At 31.5% G+C, this 23187-nt stretch overlaps 1 protein-coding gene across 1 annotated transcript; it reads right to left on the reverse strand.

Moving 5' to 3' along the window:
• Positions 1–17238: 17238 nt before the first annotated feature.
• Positions 17239–17628, reverse strand: LOC124370475 (histone-lysine N-methyltransferase SETMAR-like). Its single transcript, XM_046828759.1, has one exon. The coding sequence runs from the start codon at positions 17626–17628 to the stop codon at positions 17239–17241; it is 390 nt and encodes a 129-aa protein (XP_046684715.1).
• Between the last annotated feature and the right edge of the window lie 5559 nt (positions 17629–23187).

Consider the following 23187-nt stretch of genomic DNA (forward strand, 5'->3'; position numbering starts at 1 on the left):
GGAAATCGTGATTGTTGCTCTTCTCATTCTATGCTCCGTACTACCCCAGCTCCTTGGTGAGTTTATGTTTAAATAGGAGTCTTTTGATTATCAACTACAAGGTTTAAATCCTTCCCACAACTCAGATGATGGTGTTGCTTGAGCTTATACATAGCAGTTTCTCCGCTCTCAACTTGCAGCTATCAGCTTAAGCTGGGATAATGTTTAATGATATAATTAATAATATTTTTTATGAATAAAATATTTTAGTTATTTAAGAATTATTGAATGAGGGATAGTGAAGAGAGGCGATACTGTGCTCAATCATTTAGAGGACCGGAAAACATGTATCTTCTGCCTGCCTCCATAGAATTTCTCGTAAACGAATTAAGCTCTAGACGTAAAATTTTCTTATAAGCATATTCCAGTTTTATGGTGATGCGTGTCCCCTATCTGGGTTTTGGCTGAGCGTTAGTTAATACCGTCACTCAGGATGTTATCTATAATTTTCCCATGGTGTGTGTTTTTTTTGTCTGTTAAGTTTTAACAATACGCATGTTCCTCAATGGAATGGAGCTCTCATATCTTGTAATATTAGTTTTTTACTTCCTTGTGTGAAATTTACGTATGTTAGCACGTGTTTGAACAGTTTTTTAAGAGTACAACGACAAAACTGTACAGAATTTGATTATATGTTCAGGTGTTTTCTTTAATAAAAACCATTGAACAGTACCTGAAAATGGTTTTTCAGAGCCCTAATTATTAAAATAAAATTGGTCCTACTTATTTTCATCTACATTAGGCTATAAGACTTTAATGATATATCTTGATCTTTAAATATCGTGTAGTAGCTTATTTCCAACTCTGATAAGACCGGGCCGTGGTGGAAAAGGCGAACGTCTGATAACCCGGCAAAAAACCCTTTTCCAAACAAAATTCTATATATGTGACCCGCCCCTTCCCGTGCAAATACAGGTAGTAGGTTTTGCACGTGTATGACCACTGCTGGTTCGAGTGAATCATATTTCTGACGCCAATATCATGAAAATACGTCAAAAATGTATATTAATCGCCATTTCATTTACTTTATTAGATAGTACCATTGTCTTTTAGACATAATACTTAATATTTGATAAAATTGTACTGCTATAAGTATATTAAGAATGACACTCACGCTTTATTTATTTATAAACTAAAAAATATTGTAAATATTTTTATAACATTTATAGCTGTAATTATGCAATTTTTTTTTAAATCCTAGTCGAGGGAACTTCATAGTTATTGGTGACAGCTTCAAAGGGAGTTTTCGGTGTCAAATTTTAACCATCTTATGTCTTAGGGTTTTTTTTAAGATAGATGGACACTTATCTAATCGCTTAAATCTAAAAAGGCGTTACAAATATTGTTACTCTCAAATTCTTCAAATAAATGTAAAAAATAGAAAATAATAAATGCGTCACCCATGTTTCATCACCAGTAAACGATACGATCGAAAAGTTCGTTATCATGTTCGTCATATCTATCAAGAAAACTTACACGATGCATCAAATCTTTGATTTTTGTATCTTCCATAAGCATGTTTGGAACGCACCTGATACACAATTTGTGGCATGCAAGCTTCCTTACAACAATTTCATGAGGTAAACTTCGTGAAATTTTATGGGAAACGTTCCGCGAGTTCTGTCATCGTGAAAACGGCGATTTTTACGTACTTTTTCATTGGTTTTTCCACATAAACAATCTTTAGTCACTAGGCTAGGCCAACCGCTTATCATCATAAAACATTGGTGCGGAAATCGTTAATGTCACTACTACTTTACTCTGCTTTATTTATTGATTTATTTACCAACGGCAATACACCAATTTACACATTACAACAAGTTGATGGCACATGTTAAGAAGAAAAAAAACAGCAAAAAACTTAACGAGTAAACAAACAATTGGATATAACAATAGCTATGCTACAAGATGCTTAACTGTCAATGCAATGCCTTACAACTAAATCTGACATTGATTACTTAACTACTTACTCAATGAAGATAACTGAGCAACTCTGGCTACAAATGATAATATTTACGGTGACTAGAAAGTACTACGAATCAGTTTAACAAAGATAACAGAAAAGAAAAAAAACAACGTACTCAAACAATAACCATAAAAAAGCAAAAAATAACAGAGCAATGAATAATAAACGAATAAATAACAACACTATACAATAACAAAACGATAGAGAATGTGATTAATAAAAAAAATTGCATTAAGACTATGAATATTACTGCTTTCACTCATTATTACATTTCCATAGACTTCACACAGTTGGCGATAGATTTCAATTGGCTTACGGTTTTTCCATCAAAAAACCTTATCACTGAACGAACTTCAAAAGAGGGCGGGATTTTTTAATTGCAGAACATATTTAAAATTATCAAAGTAAGAAAATTACAAGATATACAGATCGCGCGCGCGACTACAGCTCGATGCGTACTGAACGCCAGAGTGTTTTTAACACCAAGATGGCGACTGTAGCTCTACCTACTGTCGCACCACTCAAAAACGTCCCTTACTTTCTGGATAGCACTCGTATCATATTCAAACAGTTCATAGACTTTAATATTACTCAATAAAATTAAATTAATACTATTTTAACCTTTATGTTCTTTGTGATTTAAATTGTAGCTAAGTAAAATTTAAAGTAAAATATTTATTCAGCAAAATTAGGAATACTATTACTCATTATTTGTGAAACAAACATGGTTTGAATATACAGTACTATAAATAGAAAACGGTCTTGTTATAAAAGAAGATGATAAATCTACAGTTTTATTTGTTATTTTAATATTTGATACGTTTATATAACTATCAATTATATATCCATGTATGTTTAATTTACACAGTAACAATAATATTTGTAGGATTACTGTATCAGCTAAACCTTCTTTTCAAACAAATTGGATAGTCAAAAGCGACGAATGATGATGACTGGATATAAAAAAACAAAATAGAACTTATAGTTAGTAAGCGTAAGGCGTCATTTTATTGAAGACTAACGGATACTATCTCGCACACGTGACATTCCCGACACCGGAGACAGGGCAGACGTGTCATTTCCACTTCTTGTCTCAGCATTTTGAGACAAAACTCACTAGTACGTAAGTCTATTTGATTTTGTGTTACTAGCCTATTTATCATACCATATATCTCAAATATTTGAAAGAGATATTAGAACACTTATTACATATCAAGCACAGGCTACTAAGTTTATCGTAATCATATTTTACCCATTTATACGATTTTTTTCATCCATTACAATGTGTTTTCCGGGATCATTCTCAATTTACAACATGGATTTGCATGTATAAGTTAGTTTAACATTATTTTATTTTACCATTGAGGCCAACGGTAAATCAATTACCTAACAAATTAAATATAACAGAGTTACATCCATTTTTCATTATCATGTGACAGTAGCAGAAACAAGTTTAGAAAACTGATGTTTGTCATTTTCTTCTGGTATCAAGTACTAACACATAAATTTAAGTGGGCTGTGTTTAAATACTTCCCCTTATTTTATAGGTGTAAATAAGTTAGCACTACACATGGCAGTTGTATTGACATAACGATGGCTGATGCCAAAACTCTATTATTATTTCGAATTCTTCGTCATAAATGAACTTGAAAACATCGATTAATTTGATATGCAGTTTATGATGATAATGAGGTAGCTCTAAATGAATGATCACATAGAAACAACCTAACCCCAAACATTCGTTTACATGACACACAAAGAATTTAATACATTCCCAAATTCCTCAACATTTTACATTTCGGCATTAAGGGTGGTTAAAACATTTTAAAATCTAATGTACTGTAATTGTATGTCAATATTTTTATACTTTTAACCTTGCACTTTTTATATTTTGGTAACTATTTTTTGTATTCTTACATCTTGTATACTTATTAGTCTATTAGGTAAAATGGACGATGTTTTAAAATGTGTTTTTGTATGTCACATTCTATACATATACGCTTACTCTCAGAACTAGAAACAATATATTAGCTTGTTTATTTCGGGTTAAATCGCATTCAGGAAACAAAATTTAATAAATGGAGCAATGAGAACAAATCAATTAACACAGGAACATATAAATAAAGTATAAATGCGGTCATTAGATAAAATTTCTAATCCATGTAAACAAATTCATCCTTAATTCAATCCACTGGTAAGTTTAAATATATATTAGTATATAAGGCTATGGACTAGATAAACACTTCACTAAATTATTTTTACGCCTTCGTATTCTCCGCCGAGTGTACTTCCTAGATTCGATAATATTTTGACGCGATAGGAGTACCTCAAATCGCATTTTATTAGACAATACTGCAATCATAGGATTTACACTGAAAAATATTGAGAGCTTATGCATGAAGTTCATGTTACTATGTTCGAAAAAACTATTTCGTCTTACGAAGAAACTGTTCTTCATCTGTAAATACTTTTAAGCTTTCAAGATTTCCATAGTGACTATGGGTGACTGGATGGGATGATGCAAAAATAACCGTAACTTGAACCAGTAAATTTCGGGATGCCAGTGAGAGTGGCCAGTACACCAAAGTCCACCTACTCCAGAGCGAAATTTGGCCTAGCTAGCGCGGGAACAGTTCGTCACTAAAAAATCACGAACTTCTCCCACTACATAACCGCTTCACGGACGCTAGACAAACCGCTCTCACATGACTTCGAGGTTGAAAGTGAAACCCAAAGAACTAAGATATTAATTAGCAAGATGTAGCGAGTGATTCAATTTTCATTAAACTGTAGTTTACCTTAAATCACCCCAATAATGTTCTGTATTAACCTTCTTATTATTGTCTTATGCTAAGTTTATAAATACATATAAATTAGGTTTATGTATAACATTTATGTCATATAATAGATTGTATTTGGAATTAAAACTATATTACGAAATTAAATGCGTATTAAAACTCTTAACTACATCATTTATATAGACTTGTCGGCTCCAGAAGTAAATATAAGTATTATTTAAAGTATGTTTTTAAATAATACTTTAGGCCTAGTATTTAAATTCAAATAGCAAGTGAGTTGATAAACCCCAACGAGCTGAGTACTACATTAGTTAACAAAAGTTTTTATTAAACCTAAACCATTCTAGACATCTCAGTAAATTATATTTAACCAATATAGTGATCCTTTCGTCCCTCCCGTTCACGTCTAACAGAGGCAGACTTGAAGGGAGAACTTCTTTGCCCTTACTGACTTAGACTGAGATACAGTTCTCTACAACAATGCATTTCATATTGTAATGAACATCACTACGAAATGTCAGTTTCTAGGAGAGGAGCAAGTTTAATTTCATTGGACATTTTTATCAAGAGGTAATAGGTAATATGGTATCGGAAAAAAGAAAGACGATTAATATACCGATAATTTTTAACTATTATATTGAATGATCGTGGATATTTCGCATTTGAATGAATTATCATTGTGTATTAATGATAACATAAATACAAATTATGTTATATGAAATAAAAGTAAGAGAACTTTAGATACTTACAAGCTATAAAACTTTAACTGCATTATAAACTGTATAATCTAAGTGCACACTTCTAAAGTACTATCTTACACTGTTCTAAGTAGAATATTGCAATTATGGAACTCACTACATGAATAGAGTGCTATTAAAATGGTATTAGCATTGTTATTGCTAACCGTCTGTTACTTAGAGAACTGCAGTATTATCTGGATTAGCAGTAATTGTGTAGACAACTATGTTACTAAGTTACAAATTTGCCACATTTACCTTGTATGAAATACGTTGCTGATTCTGTACACTAAAATCATATTATTTTTGAGTTAAATCATATATCTCACTACCTCAGTTTTAATTTGATTCTATATTGTAAGACATATGTATTATTAGTAAAATAAAATTCATAGAATAGATGTACAGATAGTTGCTGGAAAGGAAGTCTCGTATTGCAATTCGGAAAAACTAAACAAAAATATCAAAACATATAAAACACACACACACACACACACACACACACACACACACACACACACACCACACACACACACACACACACACACACACACACACACACACACACACACACACACACACACACACACACATAATATATTCCACCAAGCAATGATGAAAGATAATGTAAGGTTTAGGTGTTCATAATACTGTACCTATATACCTGTAGTATATTTGAAAGTGCATACTGTCCCTAATTACTGCTGACAATTATTGATTCAGTATTATGTGCTGGTAAATGTAATCGTATAATAGTCTGCTACTTGCATTTAAAGTTCCTTGGTTCCAACAAACAACAACAAAAGACTACTCTAAGCATTAGTATTGACTAAGATAACCCTACATTCATAAATATGTAAAGTTTAATAACCTAAACTATACAATGATTGATTATCTATGTGTATAATGTAGTAATATTTAATACTTAATTTCTCATTGAAATGTTTCTTATTTCGTTAACTTATAAGAATATCTCTGAGACACAACTCAGTGTTTAGAATCATTACTTTCTGATCAAGCTCCAGCTGCATCCCGTTACAGGATCATTACGAGTTCAGTTTATTATTTTGCACGAAAATAACTGACAAATATATATACATATAATACATATATACATCTGATAAGCTAACATTAATTTAAATTGAATATGCAAAATTTAAACTCAATAGTCATTTGAAATCAACGACTAAGACAGGTCAATAACTTGTATGTAACTATACCAAAATCCCTTACCCATTGGATGTCAGAAGGAATGTTAAGCCTAAAATGTTTGAAGTTGACATGAAAAGCCGAGTTGCCTCACTATTGCACCAGTTGTAAAGTTTCTTATACAGTTTATATGTTAGATTTCTGGCAAACTCTCCGCTCTTTGCGGAATAGCTTTCCTGCCCGTAAATCATATAAGGTCTGACCCCTTGGGCTACTACTGTCACTTTCAGTATAATTGTTACAGCTATTACTGTACCGTTTTGCTTTTAAAATAAACTTACCTTGCTCCGAAATATCCTTTTACCACAAAAAGTCTCATATAGCGTTTCTTGGCAGTACTTGGAATTACTGTTAATCTTGTGTTTGTATTTTGAACTTCTTCCCTAGTATGTTTTGTAATCTTTATATGTATAAAATATTAATTTTTAAAATTATGGGAAGTATATTGTCTTTTTCTGGAAGTAATAGGAATGAAAATCCATGCATTAAGGGTTAAACACAGTACAATTCTATAGATAAGGACGATATTAAATTATATTTTAAATATTATATAAATATAAATACAGTACTATAAATAATTAAATACATTTCTAAAATAATAGCTTTCAAAATAAAATAATAGTAACTGCTAATTTCATCAATCTGCCACATGTTTACTCGTGTTACAATTAATAAAGACAAAATTGTCTAAGTTAATCGGATACGAATAGTAAATAACAATAATTCCGCTCACTCGGATGTAATAGCAGGTACACCTGAAGGCTCCATGCTTGGTTTCCTTGATATATTTTGGTAAATTATTTTAAATTTTACCGTTTCTGATTTGTATATTCTAGCGTGCTGATATTACAACTTTGATCAGATCAGATAATAAATTTAGTATGGTAAAATTCCAATTTCTCTCTGTGTTTTTTAATGAGCAACAGATGAGCTTTGCATGTAATACGCCTTTTATAATTGTAGAAATCTGTATTGATTTATTTCTTATTTAAAGCTGTTTCCGTAAACAGTAACTCAAAGAAAGGGGATAGTTAGTACACTAGATACTAAATTAAACTGACAAATACATACATCAAACATAGCATAACATAAAAAAAAACTATTGCCATTCGGTAATTTCAATGTAATCTATATTAAAATTTCAACAGAAATATCTATTTTTACAGTGTAAATAAAGCAAGTATAATAGTATATAAATGTATAAAATAGATTATAAGAAGGCGTAACATGCAAAATAATCCTAGCCATAAATGCATATGACATTTTAATAGTGAAAAATCTATAAGAATTAATTGATAATAAGTAGAACAAACAATGAAAACTATGAGAACGAATAATATGATAGATACAGTAGATGTACCGTCACGTCACGACATCAGGAGGATGAACTCAAGACCATTCATACTGGACTGGACGTTACGTGTTCTAACGTGACGTTACCGCGGTTGATTGCTATTGTGTTTGCTCCATAATACGCTGGGAACATAAGTTATGTTAACCTGTAAAGAGTCAATAGTGTTTCGAGGGTCGCCAAGAACCAAATTTGTATTTACACTGGGCTAACCAGTTTGAAATTATTTTTTCTCGACAAAATGTTTGTTCAGTTCTTATTTATACCACATATTGTCCCACTATTGTACAAATGATTGTTACTGGTACTCATATCAGAGATTTGATGGAAATGAACCAAGATGTAGTACATATATTAACTTTAAAATCAATGAAATTATAGATTTGTCTAAGTGTAACTAAAATGTGTACGAAATATATTCAAAAATTTAAGAATTTTTACATAAATGCCGATTCAGAATATTCCGAAAACCATTCTATGGACCGGTATAGTAATTTACTAATGACGTAAAGTTTGTAATAATCTAAGATTTACTTTATAAGAAGAGTCTTAGAAAAGTTAGCCATACTCGTCTCTGAAAAGAAGATGACATTATATGAAGGAGTCTTTTATAACAGTTTGTACAATCTGATCGTTTTTCTACTACTAAATTAAACTGCTTAATACACCCTGGATGGCGCTACATTAATCAGGTAATTTAATTCTTCATTTGGTAATTCCTACACGTTACGTATTATAAGAAAGAAAACTCTATAAAAGTAAACTTCACAAGTAACTAAATCCATGGGTTGTAAATTTAACTAATTTGAATTGAATTCTAATAGATATTTCAAAATAGAACTGTACACATGCAAAGCTTGTTTTTGAATAACACTAACATCTTGCTATAGAGTACAAAATCAGTTACGACTGCAATTATCAGCAGAATTGTATTATTTGAATGAAATTGTAGGTCTGTGACATACCGAAAATATTCAATATTTGTGGTGGACATACATTTTCGCACTGTTTCACGTGACTGACATGCCGGAAATGGACATAAATATCACGTAGTTCAGGCGGTGATACTGAAAAAAATTTCAAGATGGCGATCATTCGCATTCGACCCAAACTTCGACTCATATATTCCCAACAAACACCCAAAACAAAGGTCTTTCACATATACGAGTTAATTATAAAAAAATGTTATTTTTCCTTTTTATATACCTTAAAGTTTTTAGATAGAGGCCAGTCTTATTTTGTAAAACGAATGTATGTATTTAAAGTATTATGAATTATAGTGGACAAGACCCTTCAGTTTGACATTTAGAGATTTGAACTTAAACTTTCTTCTGAGTGAAGGTATATCTTTATTATTTACAACATACAAATATTATATTTATTATTAACAAAAACTTTGGGGAAAACAATGACCGAGCGTTCTAAAACTTTCGGATTTATATCTGTGATCGCACAGGGTCGCAAGGTGTGTAAATGTAGTACTTTGTAACTGTAACCCATATGTTTTGTATGGTACCGACCGTCACCTTTAATTTGTTTCATAAGATCCTCACGCAGGTCAGTATACCATAAGGACAGACTTAAAAGAAGATCAATCTGTCCTTAAAAAAAATTATTACTATTTTATAAAAACAATTAACTTTCATCTTATCTTTAATCAAAGATTTTCTAGTCTAATATTCCTCAAAATTTTTTTAACTTCTACCATTGGTCATAGAATTATCATAAGTTATTATTCTAATGTATTGTATTTATAAAAGGTATCTTAAGAGCTATAACTAATTTTTTAAATAAAAAAAATATTCCAAACTAAAACCGACTACATCTTTGATCCTTGCTGAATAGTTTTCAATTTTGAGATTTAGTTCTTGAAAGAAGTACCAATTAATTTTGTACTGTTACCTCCATGAAATAAAAAAAATACTCAATAAGGTGTATAACTCGTATAAGTTTCGGAGATAAAGCATTCATTTTCGAAACGTTTAACGAGTGAAAGGTTATTTTGGATTTGACGGCGATAAAGGATACCTAACTAATTTGTCTATTTGACTCCAAAATGGACATAATCAGTGAATGTTAAGAATGAAAATATTTTTAAAATTAAGTTGGTAGATTTCATTCCAGTATGGGTAATATTATTTTGAATCTTTTCTAAATTTACAGCATTTAATACACATATATGCTTAGTGCATTAATTAAATCATAATATGAGTTCTTAACTACGTATTTTAATGTATTAGCAATAACGTTCTCAAAAATGTGCTATGAATAACTCCATGGACCAGTTTGTAACTGATACAAACTGGTTTACCTCAATATATTATAAATAAAAACTGGAAAGAAGCATGGAAAAAAATGAACGTGCATGTTTAATTTATTTTTACATGGACTGTGAGCCTGAAAACGCCGCGAAATGTCACACGTCACACTGAATCTGTCATCCCTGTCAACAACTGTCATGGACAACACGGTTTTGGCTAATGGCCTGCACATGTTTATTTCCCTACGGTTGTGTTTTATAAACATTTACTTTACAATATTAATGCTTCAATGTGCAATGACATCTAGAAAATGCAATAATAATATTGTAGTACTTTTTATATTTATAGTATATTTCAAGTTTTTATGATGTTCACTGACTTAAACATTGTTTTGCAGCACTGTGTTTGGCTAATTTATCAATACTTTTATTGGGGAGAGTTTGATAGTTATTGCTGACTGTTATGTAATAACCAGAATGTTTTTTTGAATTAACGGATTCTTCCACCTTGCGCTTTGTCAACATTAATAATGATTTCTTGACGATAGTAATTATGCTCCATTTACTATGTAAACATTATATCATGTACAACGTTTTAGTTACTAATTTACCTTAACCTTTCCAGGAAATTACGTTAAATATACGTTGAATTGTTATTTACTATGTTACTGTTATTCATCCGATATTTGAGATTGATTACTGTTATTGATAAAAATATGCAGAATGAGTCTAATAGTATGTCATTAATATACGACGGGAGAAACTTTACAGCTATTTATTGAGGGACAAAATATAATCGCCTTAGATTCATACGAGAAATATGGACAGATATTGTGGCCACATTATATAGCATACATTTAAACATATATTTTAGCATATATATATATATAAATTTTCGAAGGTCGTTCTAGTCGATTTGGCCATGATCGGGAAAAAACACGAAAACCCCTCCCGGAAATTCCATTTAGAAAGTGATTGCAATAGGGCATATATATATATATATATATATATATATATATATATATATATATATATATATATATATATACCTAAATATGAATCATTCTAAAATATTTACATAAATTGTGTTACAAAAGTTCTCACAATATAAAATAAAAGAGTAATAAACATCACCCAAGATTTATTTAACCATACATATTTTCTAAGGGATTTCCTACCAATCTTACAAATTTTGTTGATTACTTATAAGCAGTCGACTGCATTGATCTAGCCGCAACTTTCTGAATTGATTTTATGCCCGATAGGACTCAATTTGATTAACGGAGGTTGAAAACGCTGCGGGTAAAATTTTCAAATTACCATCAATTATTTGTGTTTCAATAGAGTTTGACATTAGGTCTTTTTTTGCATGATTAAGTCATGAGTCCTAGAGTGTTAGTACTTATACATTATTGTGAATATTTATTGTTTTCTTTAGTTATTTAATACCTTTAATCTGCAAAAATACAAGGCATGCGGAGTTTGAAGTGCTTTTATATTTATTAGTGTTATTATTTAAGATAAAACTTTAAATTGCTTGTCATCATATTTTTAAATAAAAGTTCTGTTAAAGCTTTTTAAAATCCATACAGTCCTATACAGTAAATTTAGTTTTTTCAAATAACATTTCAAGATATTATATCTAAATGAACTTTTGCGACATTTCAATATAATTTATTGAAGAAATGGGAGTGTTGTAAAATTGTTTTAAATGTTGTTTGATAAATCAGCTGTGTTAATGTTGTTATCTATTTCATTTAAAACATTGAAAAAAACAATCAGCTTTTCAAAAATTTATGTAATTAAAACATACATATCAAATTACTCACATTTATTCCATTATGGCAGTCAACTACGCTATATTTGGTATTGGGATAGCTGCTTGTCTAAAAGTAATGTCTAATTCCGTTCAAAAGTAATAAATGCAGTGGAACTTTTTACTCAGGATTGTAATGCGTTCCAAAACTGTTTATCTTGTATCCACTGCAATAAGCATGAGCGTCTGAAAGAATTTATTTCAAGTAATTTGATTTTCATATTTACATCATACACTTATCAAAGCCCAAGTGTAAACCAATACTTCAGGGAGAAAGTATTCAGAGGGAGCTCTTCCTAAAAATGGAGCCTATATATAATTCATGAACTACACTTTAATTCAGCTTTAGCGGATACTTACAGATTATCCCTATATAGGATTTGTTAAATTGAGAATAAGTTAGAAAGGATGACATTTGTAGTGATTTTAGCTTCTAGACGCTTGTATTCCTTCCTTCTTTACTTATTCCAACGGTTGAAAACCAATATATCATTACATACCAATTAAAAATTCAAGAGTGTATATTATAATAATACCTACATAACAGGCAAGTTAAAAGGTATTACGATACGTATTTCAAAAGAAGTAAAGGATGCATTTTAAGGCAATCGTAGAGAGTAATGCCAAGAGATCAGAAACTAGGATTAAATATAGCCAATAGAAATATATCAATAATCCTAATATAATAACAATATAAAAATAAAGGGATACTATAAATAACAATAGTATAATAATTACAACAACGATAAAAGGTATGAACTATGATAATAGAGAGAAGGGCTAAGATTAGTGAAGTAGCATTTAGTATACATCAAAGCTGGCTGTAAATCTGCTCGTGAAGGTATCACATTTCATACTGAAGAAGTCCAAATGACTACAAGTTGTTGGCCAGACGTTGAAGGCGGTGAAACTCAATGTGGTACAATACATTGTGTTGTGTACTGCCATTATGCAAAAAAGAGGAGGCGAAGATTACGTGATGTCCGGAATCCAGATTGATCAATTCAGGAGCACCAAAAAAGTAGTATAAATATTTTATTTCGCATGCGTGTATGTGAGTTAGCACGTTCCAGCCGTAGGCACGCACGCACGATCTGTTGTGTAAAATCCGCCTGAGTAGATACAATATGGCCGCAAAACTATTATTTGGAATCTTTGGTTTGTTATGGGTTAGTTGTCTTACTGTACAAGTTCAATTAATTAGAGGGGATTTTAGGAATTATTTATTTAAAAGTTGCTCTTTTTTATATTTTTCTTGATTGGGAGTTATAGAGATTACCTAATTAAATAAGTTAACGAATTTTGTATACCTCAACCGTGGCAGTACTTGTTTCAGCGATACATAATTCATAGAATGATTATAATTGTCTCATTAGTATAATACATGGTATATCCTAAATCCCGGAGCGTTTGAGTCGTTTTAAGAATTCAGCACTAGTTCCCCAAATGGCCTTTGTTTTTATGAAAGTAGATGTTCTTAGAATTTCTCTAATCGCAATCCTTTTAATTTTGTTTCTTTCATAAGAAAGTATTTACTTTTAAGAAAATCATAAAATTTGTTCAAGATACTTGTGCAATTTCAAACGTTTTAAAAGGGGTTTCAATGTAAACCTGGTGTATTTTAAATCTTATACCCCTCAAATATTCTAAAAAAAAACAGTTTTTTTAATTTACTTTTTTGATTACTCTAAATGTCCCCAACTCCTGCGAGCCTCAGTTGCATCACAATATACAGTTACTTCAGGAATATTTAGGCAAATACCGTTTATATTTACAGAACATAAAATATTTGCACATTAAGTTTCATTTTACTGCCCAAAATAAATGTTTGCACTAAACATAAACTCTTTTTATATATTTACAAACCATAATTTTGACACTTAAATTACGATTATTAAACAATACTGTAAAAAATTCGTTTCTATGATACGACACCAACGGATTACGTATTATGATCAAAGATTCAGCCATGAATAAGCAATAATCACAGGAATGTCCATCTGTAACGGATATGATACGGGTGTAAACACTGACAATACACATTGCCTGACACTCACAAAACCTGCTCCAGTTGAAACTAACTTTACATCCCTAACTTCTATTCGTTATCAACCATGCAAGAATACTATATTAAAACTGGAAATTAACGTACTTTCATACTATATTGAACAGAGTACTTATTTATATATTAATTTGAACATAAAAACTTTAATCAAACTTCCATAAGATATACAAAGAGCCTAGAAAACGAATGATATAAAATAATAACTATACAGTGATGTAGAATCAATTAACAGAAACATATCATTTTCAAAAATATTACCAATTTTAAAATTCAATCTTTTTAAAATATAAAACGAGCCTGGTGATTATGATTTATAACTACACTGTACTGCCTGTAAGGAACATTAATTTTAGCCTGAATACAAATTGCTGCTTCTTGTAGGTTATGAGGCTTCTACTGTATGGGTAGAAAAAACCTTTATGAATATTCAACGCATCTGTCCCATACAGGTCTCTATAAGTACTTATATGATACATAAAGCTATAGCTTGAAACTCTAAAGTTATTTTTGTGACCCATATTCAAGAAAACCAACAATGTTAAATGTTAATATATTATCTTAAATTGATCTCGAAGAGTGTTTTCAAACAGCAACTTTTATAAGAAGTTAAATCTACAATAAATCTATCAGTGAATAAAGGCAATGTAACGGTAATATTGGAAATAAATTCCAATTATACAAAAATAAAAAAAAAACGGAAAAAAATAATTTAAAATAATAATAAGTCATAATAAGCGTAGTATAATTTCAATAGTAATTAAAACAGTCATATCGAACAGGTGATTCTCAAAATAACTCAACAATAAATTAAATAAAACTCATCCCTTAATTTTGTACGGACTAAGCAGAGCCGGGCTGGGATAAAGATACCTTACTTTCCGGGCGAGAATGTTACACTATTAATTTAGGTGTTTTTATTTGTATTTTAAAAAGCAAACCTAATCATTTAGCTACGACAAATTTATAAAATGCTCATCCTGCAGGTATTTTTGCCCTCTAAATATATACATATACATTTATATATATATATATATAATATATATATAATATATATATATATATATATATATATATATATGATGATCAACGGCTTAACATTTACATCAGAAACATCAGCAATGGTCGGGAAGGCTACTTTCAAGAACAATATATCTCAGATATCATCCTCTTTTCTACATTTCTTCGCTTATTTATGTAGTGGTAACTGTCGTTTTTAAAACGGGAAAAGACAATTAACTGCTTTTATAATAAATATTATAAGAATACAAATTCTTCCATTGTAACATAACTAAAAACATCTGACATATAATTGTCCATATCAGGTAATTAATATTTGCGTATGAAACATAAAAGTGTTTTCGTCCTCTTTTATAAATTAAAAATGCACACAGGTTGCAGAGATTGAAGAAAATTATAAATAAACTTAGATTCTAATTCATCAAGTAACGAAGCAACAGTTGCTAAGCATTGCACTGAAATAAACTAGACGCTGAAATGATTGTAAAGCTTATCTACAGTGTATTATACTTTGTCTCTACCCGTACAAACTCTGTATACCAGTTTTCTGATGTATAAAGTGATCGTTGGTATCATGATAAGCACTGAAGTAGATCACAAAAGGCTGGAGTCTGTTTACGTAAACACTTTGATATCATGATAGCCTGTTACCGTTCTTGATACTCTTCCAATCACCTGGCTTTACATGTTACATAATATGATTGTGAGTAATCGATTTAAGAACATTAAAATTATATAAAATTGGTTTTTATCCTGACTTTATATCATTACATTTTATATTTTGAACGATATAAAAGCAATTTTTATATTTTTAATTGTATGAATTTAAAAGTTATTTCATAATTCAGCCCATTGCGTTGACAGATATTTTTGTTATAATCAATTCTCATGCATTTTATTGATAAATAATTCATGTATTGTTTATTAAATATATATTGCGACGACGAAAGCCATTGCCACTTTCTGAGATAGGATGAAGGGGAGGCTGGATCAGACCCCGCAGTAATATCATATACTCGTATTAACCTTATCAATTATATAAATCTTATAAATAAAAATAAATCACCGAATGTATTAATAAACGCTAATCTCGAAAACAGCTCAACCAGTGAACATCCGTTAAAAAACCATATTATTTGGATTCCCGTCAAGGCCTTCATGCAGTGAGAAGTCGGAAAGGTTACTTTAGAACTAAAAAAATAATTATAGTGTTAACGAAACATAATCCAAATTTAGATGATTCTACTGCACAGAGCTGCAGTAGATTGAAATGACAATGTTACTTTTAAGGTTTCACTGACGATTGCACTAATACTATTGAATCTCTGTTATAAAATTTCCTTTAATCAACAAGGATGTGAATGTTTGCACATAAAGTACATTTTTTGGATTCCTTGCAGAACACAAACTATAAAAGTAGTCCTATAAGCTTACTTGGTATATAATTTCTTGATCGGGGTAAAAACTCAATATAAATTAAAGAACGACGTCTATCGTAAACTGACGATAGCCGCTTTTCAATATAAGTTTGTTTCCGAAACCTACATATGTATATATATTCCTAGTCTGATGAACAACGAAAAAAAAATCAACTATAAACCGAATTAGAATAGAATTAAATTTAAACAGCTGGAATGGAAACTTTTTGACTGACTGCTGTGACTTTAGTTCTGTATGTGCATATACAGCAACGATGCAACAATAAATGTGGCACTGTATCTAAATTGGAATTTAATTTAAACAGCCGGAATAGAAATAGACCGTTCTTTGAAAAAAATACCGTAGACATTGGACTCCTTAGTCCTACGTATCAGGAGTGTTCAATAAAGACTGACAGTCCTCATTCGAATGCCTTTAATACTACTTAAGGCATACTTTAATGCCTTTAATAATAATAACATACGTACCTTTAATATAAAATTTTAGACTTTAAGACTTGTATCTCATTCTAAGTGGTTGCCATTTAAATCCACACACTGGTTACACTGCCTCTACCACTCCTTGAAGACGTTGTTCAAAGCACTCCTTAGACAGAACCCTCAAAATTGACTCTAAAGTCTTAATAGCGGCAGTAGCAGATGGGAAATGCCGGCCTTTGGCCTCCTTTTTGGCCTGGTGATACAAAAAAAAGTCACATGGAGCCAAGTCAGGGCAGTAGGGTGGATTTGGCACAGTTTCCATTTTTTTGGCTAAAAAATGAAGCACAGTATTGGCAACATGGTGGCGAGCATTGTCGTGATGCAGTTTCCAACGTCCGACGAGGTCTGTCCCCTTTGTTGGGATGCGATCTTTGATTAATTGCTTCAATACTAAAATGTAGTACTTCCCATTAATTGTCTGACCATGTGGTACAGTTTTGGTGTACACCATACCACGATAATTAAAGAAAGTAATCACCACTGCCTTTGCAGCAGACCTTTGAGCATGGAGTTTTTTAGGCGTCGGTTCACCTTTGTCCACCCACTCTGTATTCTGTTTTGTTGCAGGATGAAAAAACCACATTAAATCCAAATTTTATCAGTACGCACCTCCTCGACGTACGCAAAGTTGGCAAATTTCAAAGCTATTTTGTTTTCTGAACTAGTGTTAACAGACGTGGTATCCAATGAGCACAAACACGTGACATATTCAAATCACATGAGTGTATGGACACTGCCTATAATTTATCAAGCATTATAGCAAGCTGTCTAATAGTCAAATGTGGGTCGGTGTGAATCATAACACCCCCAGTGTTGATTGTTCTTCGGTAAGGACAGAAGCAAGGGTGCCAGGCCCACCTTCCAACTCACACGATTTCCGCCCATTTTTTATAGTCTTTATGCCACTTAAAACAGGTTATTTCACTCATTGAATCAATACAAAAAGCTTTTTTCAAGTCACTGTAAGTATCCGTGGCAATTTTCCCCAGTTTTAAACAAAACTTTATCGCATATCTTTGCTAACGATAATTAGCCATAGTAAACTTTAGAGGCAAAAATTTACAACTGTTTATTAATGTCGGTTGCCATGACAACAATTAAATTGCAATAATGTTAGCAGCTGATTTGGTTATCGCTAATACTTTAATGTTTCACACCAACTTGAAAAAAAAACCAATTCTTGTACTTTGTTTGTTCACATTTTCGCTACTGTCAGTCTTCATTGGACACCCCTTGTATATACATACATGTTTGTCCTGTGGATAACAAGGGAAACCCTCCACTTATGGTACTTAAAATATCTGGAAGCTAAAGTATGTACTTATGATCGAACTTAATATCAGTTGGTATATATTTTATTGATTGGTACAATATGTCATAGTCAACTATATCACTTCTAATACCTTAGACTGCAGGTGAATGTACTCGGCCTTTACAAGTTTTACCTAAATTAGGTTTCTGAGTCCTGCATAAGAGATATGTATCGGGGCACCAGAGCGGGCAAATCCAACTTTTCCTTCATTGATTACAAACCAGAAGTGTGAAACTCCTTAACCCATGGATACTGAAATAAGTGTTAGATATATGCCTACATATCCTTGAAAAATCTTATATGACTCCATCGTATTACATCATAAAATCTTTTTAATAAAAAGGCTACGCCCTTCAGTTTTAAAAATAGGGCATCTGTTAGTTTTGCCATAAAATTATATAGTAAAATATAGATGTTCAATATATTGAACAAAAATATATTGTTTGTTAAATAAATGTTTGTCTTCAGCACTATATACATGTATTACTCCTGTAACTCTAATTATTATTGCGCATACGTGACCATATTATTTACTTATGGATAAAGACAAAATTACAGTGTGTTCTAAACAGTCCATTCAGTTGGATCTAGATAAAACATAAAAAATGGTATCTCAGTAATCTCATCCATACAATCAGGGACTTATTTCTAAGTATTTGCACAAATTTAATATACGTAAAACATTATATACCATGAAAAGGTTTAGAAGAAGTAAGCTAGTTGTTAGTTACTTTAAAAAAATGTTTTGAAAGGGAAGGAGTCTTCTAAAGTGGACACTTATTATTCCTTTGGGTTCAACTCGACATTGTAAGTCAGAAACTTTTAATGAGCTTAATTATAGTAAGTTTGGAGGCAAAAGTACGTTCCCTAGAGTGTCAGCTTTAATTTACTACTTTCAAGTTTCGAAGTAATCAATTAGTTTATTTATTTAATAGGTTCAGTAAATCACTGGCTAATCAATAGTGATTTATGGCTCAAGATCATTAATTTTCTACAAATATATATCTATGATCTTTCCTTAATATAAAAGAAAAACCCAGTATAACAATATCATGCAACACTGTAATACATACATACATATATATATATATATATATATATATATATATATATATATGTATATATATATATGTATATATATATGTATATATATATATATATATATATATATATATATATATATATATATATATATATATATATATATATATATACTAGCTGACCCGGCCACGCGTTGCTGTGGCTCAGTAACTATAGATTAAATTAATATTTTACTCATTATCTAAATACAATTAAATTAATTATTCACTAATAAAGCTGAGAATAATTTAAATCTAAATCTATAAATGAGGTAGATAACATTGATTTTGAACAATTGTTTTGATTTAAAGTTTTTTTCTTAAATTATTAAAATTGACAATTATCTCAATACTAATTTGTGCACAATATTCTTGGTTAATCTGTCTTTTGCTAATACAAACAAATTTGATGACTTTCCCACACGTGAACAGGCCACATACAGTTGTCCATGACAAAAACACGTATTTTCTAAATCTAAACCGCAAGTCAATATTGTTTGACCTTGCGATTTGTTTATGGTCATCGCAAATGCTAAACGAATGGGAAATTGAAGCCTTTTGAATGGTATTGAAACATTCTGACGCTATTAATGGAATTCGCGGCAACAGGACGATTTCGCCTTTAAAATTTCCAGTCAAAATTGTTGCTTCAAGAATATTTCCAGTGATCCTCTTGATAACTAAACGTGTACCGTTGCATAATTTAGGCGGGTTTTAAGTTACGGAGAAGAATAATTGGTGAACCAATTTTTAATTGCAGATTGTGTGGTGGCATTCCTGGTAAATCCAGAGAATTTAAAAATTCGGTGGGAAAGTTTACGGCTTCGTTTTCGTCAACAACTGTATCGATTGATTTAAAAGGCATCAAATCACTGGGTAATAATTGTTGTATCTGGAAGTTAATTTTGTCGACATCAACGTTTCTTGCTGCTAAAATAGCACGATTACAGAGCCAATCATGATCTAAATAATTATTTAATATATCCGGGAAGACACTCTCAATTAGTTCACTTTTCGTCTCAAAAACAGTGCAGAAATTATCTGGTAGTTTGATATACTGAGTATCTTGATACAGTTCAACTTCACCGTTTCCAATATCCAGCAATTGCTTAGAAAATACTTGTGCCAATGGATCATTTTGTATTTGTACTCGCATATTCACGGTCAATCGAAGAGTCTCGACGTTTCGCCATAAAAACGATTGTTTTAGACATGCGTTAATTTCGTCGGCAAAAGTAGAATGAGGAATAACTGGTAATGTCTGTCGGAAGTCACCAGACAATAGTAAAACAGTACCACCGAAAAGTTTATCGTTGCCTTTCAAATCTTTCATACTTCTATCCAATGCTTCAAGTGAATGCTTATGGGCCATTGTACACTCATCCCAAATTATAATTGCACACTTTTGCAACACTGAAGCCATTCCACTTTTTTTTTAATGTTACACACTGCATTTGGTTTGTTGTGAATGTCTAATGGCAACTTCAATGCTGAATGTGCTGTTCGTCCACCATCTAGTAATGTGGCAGCAATGCCTGACGATGCAATTGCCAATGCAATTTTTTGTTGCGACCGTATCTTTGCAAGGATTAATGATATTAAAAATGTCTTCCCGGTTCCACCTGGTGCATCTAAGAAAAAAAATCCACCTTGTTTAGCATCAACAGTTCTTATAATTCGATTATAAATATTTTCTTGTTCAGTTGTCAATGATGGCTCATTATTCGCAATAATTGAAGCTAAATCAAATTCATTGTAATGTGTTTCTCGTTGCAAATCAGTGTTAAGTAAGTCAGTGGCCGGACGATTAGGTGCTGGCATACCATAATGACTAAGTGGTAAATTTGCAATTAAAATACATAAATCTTCAATCAACACTAATGCTTCATTATACATCTCTGGTTTGAAATCTAGATTTGGACATTGATTTGTTTGTTTGGCTCGATACAGGATGTCTTCAGTCATATAATTTTTATATTTCTCCCATAAAGTCAATGAATGTGTTGGATAACATGTCGTCAAGATTATTGCAAATAGTTGACGCATACTATTGGGTGTGGATGTTAACGCTGCATCAGCAAGTGTCAAGTCCCAATGATTGTCTGCCTCCAATAATTTCAATTCACAACATGCATCTTGATATGTATTGAAACACGCGAACCATTAACTGTGCGCAAAAATTCAAAAGATGTTGGTCCAGGAAACATTTACCAACAACAAACGCAAAAAGAAACATTCACGTTGTTTGGGATGTACAGTGTAAAGCCGTCCCAATGTCTTGGCTTTAAATAAACCTGGTATTGATGGATGTGGTGTTCCTTTTTTACGTGGTTCCCATTTTTTGCTTACATTATTCCACGTAAAATAGCATGGAACTTCGGTATACAATAATGTTTTTGCGAATTGGCCAAACACATCCGATTTTTGACACAAAGTAAAAAATTCAGTTAAAGTCGTCTTTGGTGGCTGAAGTGCTTTTTGGACAATATTTTTTTCAGAAAAATATACTCGCTGACCATTTTCGAGATGTACTGCAAGATGCTGAACAGGAGGATCTCTTTCGTGTATGGGAAAACTAAAAATATGCCAGATAGCCTCGTTACTACTAATATATCTCCCCATTTGGTATCGTGTTATTTCGTTCATTTCGGTTAATATTTTGTACTTCGAATACGGCCAGATCACTTCCTTTATTAACGTATTTGCAAATGTACTTAATGGATTTCACGGAACTACAAAACTCGACATTAATATGAGCCTTATACGTTTTGGAAAGCAGTGGTGAGTATGGAACTACCCACCGATTATCAATTTCAACTTGATTTGTAGAATTTGACATTTGCATATTAAATGTACGGCCACCATGGTTAGTGTCTCTACGGCGATACAATGGATAACCATCGATATCCGTAATAGTATCATTCGTAAATGGTTTTGGGAAACGCTTCTTACATTTTCCATTCTCCATGCATGGCGACGTCATGTTAAAAGTACCACATGGTCCATGGATCATCTGACTGGTAACAACCTCAAACAACTCTGGGTCAGTTGATGAATCCGGAATTTCAGCAGAAATTATTTGATCTATTTCTTTCTTCTGGACGAATTTTATTTTCAAGCCAAATCAAAATGTGAGCATGAGGTAAACCTCTCTTTTGCCACTCAATAGAATACAGCCAGCAACACGTATTACCAAAAATAGAATATTTAACGATTAAATCAATTATAGATTTCAATTTTTGTTTAAATACACGTGAAACGATATCATGGCGATGTATTGATTGTTGACCTGATAATAACAAAGTTTTTATTTCTTCCCAATTTGGGTTACACGTAAATGTAATGAACAAATCAGGTCGACCATAATGACGTACGTAAGTCATAGCATCTTGCATGTATTCTTGCATATTCCGTGGACTGCCTATGTAGCTTGAAGGTAAAATAAATACAGTTCCAATATCATTGATGCTTAAGTTTTTTCGTCGACGTTTCCGATAATAGCATCTCGTAAATGGATGTATTCCTCTGATCGTAATTTAGCTTGATTGAATCTAATGAATCGTAAACGTTCACTTTCGATCTTAGCGTACATATCTACAACGTATTGATGGTACAGCTG

Source organism: Homalodisca vitripennis, unplaced genomic scaffold (assembly GCF_021130785.1).
Source record: "Homalodisca vitripennis isolate AUS2020 unplaced genomic scaffold, UT_GWSS_2.1 ScUCBcl_208;HRSCAF=1625, whole genome shotgun sequence".
In the NCBI taxonomy this organism is placed as follows: domain Eukaryota; kingdom Metazoa; phylum Arthropoda; class Insecta; order Hemiptera; family Cicadellidae; genus Homalodisca; species Homalodisca vitripennis.

What these genes read in the sequence shown, in the direction of transcription:
- LOC124370475 (XM_046828759.1), bottom strand. Translation starts at nt 17,628, where the DNA reads ATGGTGTACACCAAAACTGTACCACATGGTCAGACAATTAATGGGAAG.